This window comes from Cricetulus griseus, chromosome 7 (assembly GCF_003668045.3).
Source record: "Cricetulus griseus strain 17A/GY chromosome 7, alternate assembly CriGri-PICRH-1.0, whole genome shotgun sequence".
In the NCBI taxonomy this organism is placed as follows: Eukaryota; Metazoa; Chordata; class Mammalia; order Rodentia; family Cricetidae; genus Cricetulus; species Cricetulus griseus.
The window spans coordinates 98326282-98340623 of NC_048600.1; the positions used below are offsets into that span (position 1 = coordinate 98326282).

The following is a 14342-nucleotide window of genomic DNA, read 5'->3' on the forward strand; positions in this document are numbered from 1 at the left end:
AGACACCATAAACTAGTCAACAAACTTTCTAATGTAACACTGATTATGTTTATGAAGTCAGGAATGTCTTTTACATAAAGTGACTACATTAAAAAAATTTCCAGTTTTCCAAGGAAATATTTCTTCTTTCCTTTAGTATAATTATAACTGAAATTCATACCCTTTAATATTTGCTTATGCCTGTTTTTACTTCTCTAGTACAAATTATCTAATAGCTTAAAGACACCTCATTTTTCAAAGGTAACAAATGAATATTCAGAATCAAGCTGGAGGCTGGGCGGTGGTGGCACACACCTTTAACTCCAGCACTCACTCGGGAGGGGAGGCAGAGGCAGCCTGATCTACAAGAGCTAGTTCTAGGCAGCCTCCAAAAGCCACAAAGAAACCCTGTCTCAGAAAAAAAAAAAAAAAAAAAAAAAAGAATCAAACTGGGCAGTGGTGGGGCACACCTTAAGGTGGGTGAATCTCTGAGTTCCAGGACAGTCAAGGAACAACCAGAAAAACCATGTCTCAAAAAAACAACAAACAAACAAAACAAAAACAAACAAAAAAGAATCAAGAAAAGTCAGAAATTACAGCAATCATCCTTAGAAAGAGAGGGAAAAAGTTGAACTGCTTATTAAATGAATATTCAAACATATACCACTGCCTCATCAATAAACTTTCTCGTAAAGCTTTTCCTGGAAAAGGGAATACATAAGAAACTATTACAATACCTTCTTTGTAAAAATCTTTCACATGTGAGTATTTTAAATTTCAGAAGCCAGCGGGAACTTAAAATTTCATCCTGTAATTTTCATTTCTTTATAAAATACATACAATTTCAAGTAAAATTAAGTGTAAACTTCCCAATTCTCTTTTCCTAATAGAGTTTATTTTCTGAGATTTCACACACATGAACAATGAATCTCAATCAAATCCACTCCCACATCACCCCTGATTCCACCCTCCCCAGAACTTCCAACGATCCTCCACACCAATCACCTAAATCCTGAATGGTAAAAATAGAATTGCATTGTTGATTAGGTAGAGGAAGCCCAGGTACAGGAGGTGAAGGTGCTTGTGGTCTGATGACTGAGTTAGAGAACCAGCTTTCGAAAGCTGTCCTTTAAGCTCCATATGTGTGCCATGGCATGTGTGCACACATGCTCAAATGCACACACACTGTTAAAAAAGAAAGAAAGAAAGAAAGAAAGAAAGAAAGAAAGAAAGAAAGAAAGGGAAGAAAGAAAGAAAAAGCCTGAGTGCTATGTATGCTACCTCCACTAAGGAGTCCTTCTGAAATATCCTAGGTAGTTGAAAAAAATGTAGGTTATATGCCTCAAGAGTCTATCTAATCCTGTGTTTCAGTTTGAACAACAGAGAATTTGGCATGGTGGTACATGCCTACAGTCCCAGTGCTTTGGAGATAGAGGCAGGGAATTGAAGAATTAAAGAGCATCCTTAGCTAGATAGTGAGTCTGAAGTAAGCTTAGGCCACATGAGACCCTGTCTCAAAAACAAAATGGGCTGGAGTGATGGCTCAGTAGTTATATGAGCACTACATGCACTTCCAGAAGACTTGGGTTTGAGTTCGAGCATTCACATGGTAGCTCACAACTGTCTGTAACTCCAGTCCTAGAGGATCTAATGCCCTCCTTTGGCCTCTGTGGGCACTAGGCATATATATGGTGCACAAATATACATGCAGACAAAACCCACATACACACAAAATAAAATGAAAATAAAAACAAAATATTAAAATTAGAAAGTTAAGTAATTTCAATAAAAGTTCAACTGGGGCTGGAGAGATGGATTAGCTGTTTAGAGCACTTTTGTTGCTCTTATAGAAGACACAGATTTGCTTCCTAGCACCCACATGGTGGCTTACAACCATTTGTAACTTCAGTTTCGGAAGATCCCATGTTTTCCTCTGACTTCTGAGGGTCCCAGGCATGCATGTGATGCACATACACATATTCAGGTAAAACTTATATAACAAAATAATAAATCTAAAAAAAGAAGTAAAAAACTAAAAATACTTTATAATCAGAAACAGAACCCAAGTATTCAGATTCTAAATACAAAGTTTATGATGTCACCCAAAACAACACAGATATTGTTTTATTTTTCCAGACAGGGTTTCTCTCTGTAGCTTTGGAGCCTCTCCTGGAACTCACTTCGTAGACCAGGCTTACCTCAACCTCACAAAGATCTGTCTGCCTCTGCATCCAGAGTACTGGGATTAAAATTGTGTGCTACCACTGTCTAGCTTTCAGAGATGCTCTTACCTAGAAGCTTCTATTCTGTTTTTCAGGGAAGGAGTAGCAGTGAAATCTTATATGAATGAAAAACAAGTTGCCAAGGAAGGGATGGATCACATGAGGAAACCTAGAGTTCTGGCTATGCAGTGGCTAACACCCGCTGCATGTCTGACCTGCTGACACTCCTTAGCAGAGCACTGTCACACAGTTGGTCACATGAAGCGTACATTACAATCATGTTCAGACAACTGACTCATGTAAGATCACACAAGTAAAATATGAAGATGAAGAACATAACCTTCGTTTTTCTCCTCACCACTATACTACGAAGGAACTATTAAGTCCTATTAAATCTACAGGAATAATGTTTGTCAGAGTCAAATTTGTTTTGGTCTGAATTAAGTTGGATTCTGTGTATTTACTTACCAAATGAACATTTGTTGTGGGTTTTGTTTTTTTATTTTTTGAGACAGGGTTTCTCTGTGGCTTTGGAGGCTGTCCTGGAACTAGCTCTTGTAGACCAGGCTGGTCTCTAACTCACAGAGATCAGCCTGCCTCTGCCTCCCGAGTGCTGGGATTAAAGGCATTGCGCCACCACCGTCCATTGTGATTTTATTTATCTATTTTTTTTAAAGGAGTATTTCCTACCTTCACTCAGAGAAGGGCGAATAGGTGGTGAAACCAATGGGCCAAAGGTCTCTAAGTCAAAACGTCCAGTACGGGATTGAGCCTTCAGTAACCAATAGCGTTTCTCCAGATCAATGATGTCTGATTCCTCCACTAAAAATCAAATCAAACAAGATTAAAAACTCAGAATGCCCTTCTGAACCACTATTTTATCCTGATAATATGTCTTTAAGGACATATTTTCTCAATTCAAGTACTAAAAACAATTATGCCCAAAACATTTTTTTTTTTTTGGTTTTCCGAGACAGGGTTTCTCTGTGGCTTTGGAGGCTGTCCTGGAACTAGCTCTTATAGACCAGGCTAGTCTCGAACTCACAGAGATCCACCTGCCTCTGCCTCCCAAGCGCTGGGATTAAAGGCGTGCGCCACCAACGCCTGCCAAAACATAATTTTTAGAAAAGTTATTTATTATGTATACAGTGTTTTGTCTGCATGAACACCTGCACACCAGAAGAGGGCACCAGATCTCATAACGGATGGTTGTGAGTCACTATGTGGTGCTGGGAATTGAACTCAGGACTTCTGGAAGAGCAGCCAGTGCTTTTAACCACTGAGCCATTTGTCCAGCCCCAGATAAATTTATCACATTTAAAAAGTGTAAGAAATGGAGAGATGGCTCAGCCGTTAAAGGCTAGGCTGACAACCAAAAATGTAAGTGTTCAGTTCCCAGCACCCACAGCTGTCTCTCCAGAAAGAAAAAAAAAGTAAGAAAATGAAATCAAAGTAATAAAAGCATGAGACTGTAAAACTGAGAGTAAAAGAAAAAAGAAACTAAAAAAGAAAAAAGAAACTACAATTTCCCATTAAGCAGATTCCTAAAATCTAACATATTACTACCACACTAGCAGGGCCCACATTTAACTCACACAGTCAATGCAATGTGCTAGGTAACAAACAGAAAAATCATGAAAACACAGACAAACTCCAAGCATGGTTACATTTTAAGTATTTCTGTTTCCCTCCAAAGTAACTAAATAAAATTTAGGAAGCACATACATATTTAATTCTCAGCTACACATAGTACTCAAAGTTAACTTACTAAAATATAATTCTGAGATTGTCCCTTTTGGACCATAATGAAATATCCACTGGTGTCAGACATGCCCTCTTGACCCTAAATGGCTAGAAACTATTTACATCACTATATAAATCAAGCAGTTGTAGAAACTATAGAACAGGCAGTACAGAACTTTGATCCTGAGATCACTATCAGGTGAGCACTCCTACTGCCCTGCCTGTGCCTGTATCAAGGTGGCAAAGGATAAGGAGTCTCAATACAGAGATTTCACTGTGTTATGAATGGAGAACTGTATGGAGGCTGAGGTAGCTGAAAATTGGAAAAGACAGTGTTAGAAACAAATTACACAAAGAAAGAATTCCAGAAATGTGTACAGTTACACACTGCGTTGGCAGCTAATTTGTGTTATACAGAGTGAAACTCACTGAAGCTCACCTAGGAACTGAAAGCAGAAAAATTCCCAGAGTGCAGGCAAGCTAGGGAGATACAACACAACATTCACAATGTCTAGCATTGGGGAAAATATGAAAGAGGCCAGCAGATGGTTCAGCAGGTAAAGGAGCTTACCACCAAGTTGGACAACCTGAATTTGATCCCAGAATCTACATAGTGGAAAGAGGAAATGACTCCCACAAGCTGTCCTCTGACTTCACAGACACTACATGGCATATATGTACACACACATAAAAACACACACAAATGTAAATGAAAACACGAAAAAAGTAGGAAGATGTAATACAAAGTTAAGGTAAAAATTAACAAAATGGCTTTGAAATAAGAGACAACGGAATGAGACAAGGCATAAAAACTATGAGTCATAAATATCCAGAATTAATGGTGGTGGCACACAAAATCTCAGCACTAGTCAGGCAGATCTGAGTTAGAGGCTAGCCTGGTCTACAGTTCCATGCTAGCCAGAGCTACACAGAAAAACCCTGTCTCAAAAAACAAAACTAAACAAAAAATTCAGAATTACAGAAATATAGTAAGAAACAGCAAATATAAAACATAAACCAACTGGAACTATGAAAACTGAAAAATGAAATATATATAAATATAACCATCCACTAGAGGATTCAGCAGCAGGTTAGGGAGAAGACAAGAGGAGAAATGAATAAATCTGAACATGGGGCCACAGTAACTATTCAAATGGAAGTACAAAGAAAAAACAGGCTGAACAACTTATTAGAACCAAAGTGACTATAAGATAATATCAAACATAAACACAATGGTAAAGGAACCAAAAATCAACAGAAGAAGATATATGAAATATTTACAATTGAAAATTTTTCTTGGAGATAGAATCTTGGTATGTACCTCAGGCTGGCTTCAAACTCACAATGATCTTCTTCCTAGTCTCCCAAATGTTGTTTTTGTTTTTTGAGACAGGATCTCACTATTTAGCCCAGGCTGGCCTGGGACTCATTATATAAATGAGATTGGGCTCAAACTCACAGAGATCTGCCTCAGTTTGCCAAATGTTGGAATCACAGGCATGTAATGTGAGTTTTCTTCCCACCAGCCTGGTCCCAGAGCCAAGTCAGGTCCAAAGAAGCACAGACACTTTATTAATCATGAAACTGTTGGCTAAGGTTTCTTATTGGCTAGCTCTGTCTTAGGTATTAACCCATAACTACTAATATATGTATTTCTACAAGGTCTTATCTTACCAAGAATGCCAGACTCATGTGTCCTCTCCTCCCGAGATCACATGGCAACTCCTCTCTGCCTACATGTCCCAGAATCCTCCTCATATCCTAGTCATGCCTATTTTGCTTCCCTATTGGCCAACAGTGTTTTTATTCATCAACCAATAAGAGAGACATATTTACAGAATGACATCTCCCATCATCTCCTCTTTTCTGTCTAAATAAAAAAAAAAAAAAAAAAAGGGTTTTAAGGACATTCACCATCACAGGTATATGACATCCTATGTGGCTCTGAAATTTTTCTAATTTTTTTTTAACAGAAGTAAGCTTTTATTTCCATGTTTCTCAAATTAAACTGGCTGAATTGGTTGCTCTGAGGGATCAGTCAAACAGACCAAATCACATATCCTCGTCTGATTCCTCTAACTCTTCCTTGGCTTCAGCCTTGGCTGGGGCTGCAAAGGCAGCAGGAGCAGCAGTGGTGCAGAAGGATCAGCCAAGAAGGCCTTGACCTTTTCAGCAAGTGGGAAGGTGTACTCAGTCTCCACAGACAAAGCCAGGACCCGCTTGTACCCATTGATGATAGAATGTGGCACTGAGTCAACAGTCAGGTAACCAATCTGCAGACAAACACTGGCAACATTTCGGACACCCTCTAGGAAGCGTGAGTGCAGAGTCTGCTCTGTGATGTCAAGCACTGCCGGGTTGTAAATGCTGCCATTGTCAAACACCTGCTGGATGATCAGCCCATAGGAGAAGGGGCAGATAGATGTTGAGCATGTTCAGCAGTGTGCCTTCACTGGCTCCTACTTTGCCTCCAGTTTTTATCAGCTGCACATCACTTAGAATTTCAATGGTGCCCCTGGAGATTTTAGTGGTGATGCCCAAAGCCTGGAAGAAAGAGGTCTTCTCGGGTCCCAGACCAGTGTTCTGGGCTGGCACAGTGACCTCACATGGGGCGATGGCACCAGCACGGGCAGCAGCCGGCACCTTATTGGCCAGCAGGATGCCCCTAATCTCAGTGAGGTCCTCCTTGGTGAACACAAAGCCCACATTCCCCCGGATGTGGGGCAGCAGCTTCTCCAGAGCTGGGTTGTTCTCCAGGTGCCCCCGGATGGCCTTGCGCATCATGGTGTTTTTGCCCATCAGCACCACAGCCTTCCCTTGAAGGGACATGCGGATCTGCTGCATCTGCTTTGAGTCCACATTGTCTGCTCCCACAATAAAGCATTTTTGGGTAATCATCCAAAAGTTGGATGATCTTAAGGAAGTAGTTGGACTTTCAGGTCGCCCTGTCTTCCCTGGGCATCACAGCGGTGCGTCAGGGATTGCCACGCAGGGTTTAAAGACGATGTCACTCTAATGAGGACGCCTGGCGAGAGCAAAATTTTTCTAAATTTGGTGAGAACTAACCCCCCACACCTACCGACACTAATGCAAGATCAAATTAATGATAATGAAAAAAATGTCATGGCTGGCATGCAGTTCCAGAGCAAACGCCTAGCAGATGTGAGGCCCTGAGTCAGATCCCTAGCACAGGAAGAGAGGGAGGGAAGAAGGAAAAGATCAGGCTTGGACATGGTGACACATACTACTAATCCCAATACTTGGGAAGAAGTTGCAGGCATATCTCTGAATTCCAGAACAGCTGGGGCTACAGAGAAACTTTTGGTGTTAGGGAGACAGGAAATAGCAACAGGATCAGGACAAACATTACCAGGAAAACAAAGGAGATAAGTGTATTCAGATAAAAGGGAGCAAGAAGTAAAAAGGCAAAGTACTAAAAACAAAACTGACAATCTCAATAGTGTGTGTATGTATGTGTGTGTAAAATCAAAATTGTACTAAAAATATAGGAAATACAAGCAATACAGTATTCTACAATACCAACAACCTTATGATATTATTTTGGGTAGGAATTTGGTTGCAGCTTTCTGTTGAGGATGTCCTTGAAATTGCTAGATTCTGAAACTAAGATAACTACTATGTGTTGCAATGGTGGTATTAATTAATTTATAGGGAGTGCCCACAGGCCTCAAATTATATACTATTTGTCTCTTCAGGGTTTCTCTGTGTAGCTTTGGAGCCTATCTCTGCATTCTCTCTGTAGACCAGGCTGGCTTCAAATTTACAGAGATCCTTCTGCCTCTGCCTGTAGGATTAAAGGCATGTGCCACCACCGCCGGGGAAGACTTTTTTTTAAAGTGAAGTTCCAACAACCATATACATAAGCATCTGTCAATTGAAAACAAAATTTTAAGGTATGTAAAATTGTATGAATATTAAATAAAATATATTATGTGTCTGACATAGGACTAAAACCTACAGTTATGATTGTGAATAAGATTAATATATGTTGAGTGAAAGTAAAATTCGTCATTTTAACTTAATGTGGAAAGCATGGTAACAGAAGAGACAGGGGTTTTTTTCTTTTAATATTTTTAGATGTCTTTAAACATACAAATGTTTTGTCCCCATTATGTCTGTCCACCCACATGTATGACTGGTGCCTATGGAGGTCAGAAACAGCATTGGACCTCCTGAAACTGTAATACTATCTAAAGGACTGGATAGAAGTGTGCAGGAAGAGACTATCAGCAGGGATAAATATAACATTTAAAATCTTAAGGCAAAGAGTTGGATGTGACTCAGTGGTAGAAGATTCAGTCTCTATATAGTAAAAAGAAGAAAAAAAAACCAACACAAAACAAAAGACAAAAAGTAAGATATATAGCAATTAAAAAGAAGTATGGAGTTTTAATTAAAACCAAGGAAAAGGTTAACTTTTATTGTTTTGTTTTGTGTGACAAGTTCTGCTATATATCCTATAGAAATAAGACAAAAATGACAAATGAACAGTGTTTTTTTTTTTTTTTTTTTTTTAAATGACAATTTACTTTGGAACTAGGGGTGGTGGTGGCACAAAGCTTTAATCCCAGCCCTCAGGAGGCAGAGGCAGGTGGATCTCTGTGAGTTCAAGGCCAGCCTGGTCTACTGGTAAGTTCCAGGACATCCAACACTTCACTGTCTCTGGGAGAAAAAAACCAAAACCAAAACCAAAAAAACAACCACCAACCAACCAACCAACAACTTAAAAAAAAAAAAAAAGTGGTGGTCTTGGGCATATATTTCAGTGATAGGACTGTGTATTCAACAGACAGGAGATTTTTAAGTTCATTTCACAGTAGCAAAATAATAATAAAAAGGAAGAAAAAGTTCAATTTGGAACTAGTTAATTCAATAGTGTTTGGCTAGGGCTATTATGTAGTACAGAATGAGGTAAAAAAAAAAAAACAGATTGTGGAAAAACTGATTAAAATTGAATACATTTTGAATTTTAGTATCTTCTGCAAATTCCAAAGATACACTTGTTAAGTAACCATGGACAGGAAAAGGTTATACAAGAAGAGCAAAAATGTCTAAGGTTTTGCCTTTAAGGTAGAATCATCTCCCAAGTCTTTGTTGTTTGTTTGAGACAGGATCTTAGTTTACATCCTGGCTAGCCTGGTAGTTTCTATGTGGCCCAGGCCTGTCTCAAACTTACCAAAATCCACCAGCCTCAGACTCCAGAGAATGGGGGTTATAGGTATGTGTCACAAAGCTGGGCACTCCAAATATCTTTTAATGGGAAAATTAATTTAATAATATATTAACATTCTTTTTCAAACTGTGTCTATTATCAGTACACTGGCCTGGAAGAGTAAATGTCTTTAAAGATGAATTTATCCTTAAGTATCTTGTACACAATTGATAGGCTTGTTATTTTTTTTTTAAGTCATAAAAATAAGTCTAATGTAGTAACATGGAATGTAAAAGATTAGAACCATTGTTAACAATGTAATTTTACTTTACAAGATCATTAAAATAAATAAAACAGGACAATGATCAGAGTAATAGTACCATTATAATCACACTGAATAGAAAAGCTACTATTTTAAGGATGTATAACAAAGGCAGTACCACGCATTTTGTGACACAGATGCCTATGATAAAGAAATCAGGCTAAAAGTACCTCCACCGAGAGCTGCTCACTCACTGATGAAAAGAACCCTGGGTCTCTAGGTCTGCACTTGGATAATTCTAACATCATCTGACAAATGAGACAGGTGGTGCAGTGTCTGCATAGAAGTATACGAACACTTAGTAAAATAGTTTAAAAGATTGTCCACGTTGTGTGCAGCATTAGGATCAACAATGTTTAGATGTGCAAATATCTATCTAGTTATAACAACAGATGTGTCCAACTCCCTGTAATGTGAGAAATGGTGCACCCTTAAGTCTATTGAGATGTATGAAACAAAATAATTTTATGTGATAAAAAACAGCCTTGGGCTGGAGAGATAGCTTAGTGGTTAAGACCACTGACTGCTCTTCCAGAGGTCCTGAGTTCAATTCCCAGCAACCACATGGTGGCTCACAACCATTGTTATGAGATCTGTTGCCCTCTTCTGGTGTGCAGATATACATGGAAGCAGAATGTTGTATACATAAGAAATAAATAAAATCTTAAAAAAAAAAAAGAAAATATACTCCTTTGGTTAAAAATCATCCCCTTTATGATCATTTGTACTCTTAACTCAGAGCAAGTCCCAGCAGCTACAGGCATGCTCTTGTGTCGCTTATACTTGCATACTACAGTGGTTTTTTAGTCTAGTAGGTATGGAGCTCACTGGGTTGCAGCAACAAAAATGAACAGTAAGCCTTGGAACATTCATTGTCTTGGTGGTGGTCTTTACTTTAGGAACCCCGACACATGTAATTTTCTTCATATACTGTATAGCCAAACTTTTGGTAGAAGCCAACCTTTTGTGGTAGACATTTAAGGGTGATCTTGTAACAGTTAAGCTTCTTGCTTAGCAAAATGAGAGTTGATAATAACCTTAGCATATGAGTGGATAAATTTATGTTCTGTTATCAGAGTTGCTGTAGGAACAATTTCTCCTAGGGTCACATCTTCCACAACTGTGACATAGTAATCCCCAGACTTCTTCATACACTCAAAAGATTTCATGAACTGCTCAGAGCTGACGACACCAGTCTCTGTCAACTGACCCAGTACCTTAAAAAAACCTTTATTCAAGTCAGCAGTACAGAGAGGCCTTAAAACCAGGCCTTCTCCAGGATTCATTGGAGAAATGCCTAGAGAAAATGTGGCTGTATTCTGACTCCAGTCCACTTCTTGGAGCAGACTTGGGTCAAACATAGGCGTTTCATCAGGTTTCATCTTTCCAGTAGAGTCGGAGCGATCCATGCTCCCCTGCAGACTCGTCAGTCTCCCAGCGGGTCATGGCGCTGCATCCGGATCCCTAGACTTGTTATTTTTAACAATATATATGTATTGTGTCTGTGTAGGAATGTATGCCCATTAAGTATAGGTATCTCTGGAGGCCAGAAAAGGGCATCCAATCCCTGGAGCTGGAGTTACAGGTGGCTGTGAGCTGCTAAACATGGGTGCTGGGAACTCAACTCAGGTTTTCTACAAGAACAGTACTCGGAGCCATCTCTTCAGACCCTGTATTAAGAATATTTATTATTGTTGTTATTATTTATTGTGTGTTGTGCATATGTGTTGGCATGTATGCTATCACAAGCATGCAGAGGTCACAGGGCAACTCTACTGGTCATTTCTCTCCTACCTTCATATAAGTTTTGGGTATTGAACTTAGGTCACAAGGCTTGTGTAGCAAGTGCTTTAGGTATCTCACTAGTCACAAATTTGATTCTGTTTTGTTCTTGAGATAGGATCTCATTATATGACTCTGGAGGATTCTGAGTTTATAATCCTCCTGCCTCAGTTTCCCAAGTATTGGGATTATAGACTTGTATCACCATGCCTGACCAACTTACTTGCAGTCCAAGAGATAGAATCCATAGTCTTGTGCCTGAGAGACAAGCTTTCTACCATGAACTCCATCATTAGCCCCAATCCCTCCATTCCTACTCAAATCAAGTACATTCAAGTATTTAAAATAGCAAGTTATGTTAGAAAAATGTAACAATCTTATAACAATCTCAATTCTTAAAAAATTAATTTCTACTAACCATAAAACTACAACTTTGGATTCTAACTTCTAATTATTAAATATGTATATCTAAACCAGGCAGGGGTGGCACATACCTTTAATCCCAGCACTCAGGAGACAGAGACAGGTGGATCTCTGAATTCAAGGCCAGCCTGGTCTACATAGAAAGGTCCAGGACAGGCTCCAAAGCTACAGAGAAACCTTGTCTTGAAAAACATAGGTTTACCTACAGCCCAATCATATGGAGGTATTTTCTCTCAGATTTAACAGTTAAGACTGTATAACTGGGTGGTAGTGGCTCACATCTTTGATGCTAGTATTCAGGTATTTTCCTGGCCTGCCTTTGGAGTTGTGACAAGATACGATCTCAGCTGCTGCCACTAAGAGCACCACCTGTACCTATTCAATATGCTACCTTTTAAAAGGGCCCTGCCCCCCTGCCCCCCTCCCCTGCAACTATTTCTTCTCTCCTACTGCTCCTGTCCCGGGAGGCCAGTCCCCCCCTTCCCCCCCCTTTTATGATCCTTTTCACTTAATAAAAAACCCCTCCACTTGAACTCTGTTAGACAGTGTCTTTCTCTCTTGAGCCATTTTTTTTATTATTATTATTATGTATACAATTGTGCTTCCATGTATATCTGCACACCAGAAGAGGGCACCAGATCTCATAATGGATGGTTGTAAGCCACCATGTGGTTGCTGGGAATTGAACTCAGGACCTCTGGAAGAGCAGTCAGTGCTCTTAACCTGTGAGCCATCTCTCCAGCCCCCTTGAGCCACTTTTTAAAATTATAACATTTGGTCCCAGCATTTGGGAGGCAGATGAATCTCTTTTGAGTTTAAGGCCAGCTTGGTCTACAGAGTGAATTCCAGGATAGCCAGGACTGTTACACAGAGAAACCCTGTCTCAAAAGCCCCCCCCACCCCCGCCTGCAAAAAAAAAGGAAAAAAATTTGTATAGCTGAATAGTGTCTCTCAAAATTCATGATCAACTGGAACTTCAGAATGTGGGGGGTTTTTTGTTTTTTTTTTTGTTTTTTTTTTTCAAAAAAGGGTCTGAAGAAATGCATTTATTAGCAGCTTGAAATGAAGTTATACATTTAGTCTGGGACTTAAATTCAATGACAAACCCAAAGTATACAGAACGTTGGATGTAGTGAAACATGCCTGTAATCCCAGCACTTGGGAAGTAGAGTTGGGTGACTTCAATGTCACCCTTGGTTACATAATAAATTTGAGGTCAGCTTGGAGTATGAGAAAAGAAAGAAAAGAACTCAGATATACAGAAAAGGCACATGAAAACCAAAGCAGATATGATATAGCCACAAGCCAAGGCATGCTTAGGATTACTAAGGCAGAAGGAAGAATGAGTTCTTCCTCTACCAGGAACAGAGCTCTATCAATACCTTTGTTTCAGTCAACGGAACTGCTGGAGACTAAATTTCTCTTGTTTCAGTTTATGAATTGTGGTAACCTGTGGTACACAGCTCAGGAAATTAATATAGTTTCATTAAGGACAAGTAGGAGAGGGCTGTATTTTCCATGCTCCACCATCTCATTCAATTATATATTGGAAGAAGAAAGCAGGGACAAAAACCTTTTCATCATTATTAACATATTCTGTTATTATTAGTCAGTTATATTAAAGATGGAAGGAAACAATATGTCATTACTTACAATGTGTGACTCCAGCCAAAGTTTGGTAAAAAGTAGGAGTGTCACTGTCATCAGTGAGGGTCACATATACACCCCCAGACAACAGCCAGCGAGAGAAGGTAAAAGCATCTTTGTTTAGAAGAAGCCAATTTCTAAATTTTTCATAGTTCACCTTTTCACCCTAAAATTGAGATAAGAAAACATGTTTAGTACAGTTTTAGGTGTAGTACTTAAGAGTCTTAACTTATCAGCCTCTGACATTTCCAAAGGAACAGAGTTCAATGACAGGACCCACAACAGGTGGCTTACAAATGCCTGTGACAGATCCAACAACTATAACCTGAGAGCACCTATGTTCACTCTCGAACACATATATACATGATTAAGAATAAATCAGCTGGGCAGCAGTGACGCACTCCTTTAATCCCAGTGAACAAGCACACAAACAAACAGCATCAAGTTCAAATTCTTTGTACCTATGCTGGCTAGTCTTCTGTCAATTTGACACAAGCTAGTCATTTGGGAAAAGAGACTCAAACTGAGAAAATGCCTCTAGGGCTGGAGAGATGGCTTAGCCGTTAAAGGCCAGGCTCACAACCAAAAATATAAGAGAAAATGCCTCTATAAGATTTGCCTATAGGCAAGTCCATAGTGCATTCTCTTGAATTACAAATGATGTGGGTGGCTCCAGTCATTGTGGGTGGTGCCACCCTTGGGTTAGTGGTCCTGGGTGCTATAAGGAAGCAGGCTAAACAATCCAGGAGGGAGGTAGTTAGCCAGTATAAAAAGTACCCCTCCATGGCCTCTGCATCAGAATCTGCCTCCAGGTTCCTACTCTGACTTGGACTCTAAAATGTGGAATTTTAATTGAAGAAAACCTTTCCAAGTTGCTTTTGGTCATGTTGCTTTATCACAGCAATAAAACCCTAACTAAGACAATAGCCATGTAAAAAGCTGATCACTGCTGCAAATGCCTGTAACTCTAACATTGGAGACAGAAACAGGCAGATAGATCCCTAGAGCTCAATAAATCCCTTAGAGTTCACCTAAAGGGCAAGCTTCAGGC

The 14342-nt window shown here is 39.5% G+C and overlaps 1 protein-coding gene and 2 pseudogenes across 1 annotated transcript in view; all 3 read right to left on the reverse strand.

Annotated features, from left to right (window-relative positions):
* Usp32 (ubiquitin specific peptidase 32) overlaps positions 1-14342 on the reverse strand; it is a 122016-nt gene that overhangs the window by 64751 nt on the left and 42923 nt on the right. The window contains exons 5-6 of the mRNA XM_027426392.2: positions 13298-13457; positions 2892-3023 (exon numbers count right to left, since the gene is read on the reverse strand). Of these exons, the coding sequence (XP_027282193.1) occupies positions 2892-3023; positions 13298-13457 (292 nt within the window). The remainder of the gene's footprint in view (positions 1-2891; positions 3024-13297; positions 13458-14342) is intronic.
* On the reverse strand, positions 5964-6964 carry LOC100760688 (annotated as a pseudogene).
* On the reverse strand, positions 10047-12027 carry LOC113836772 (annotated as a pseudogene).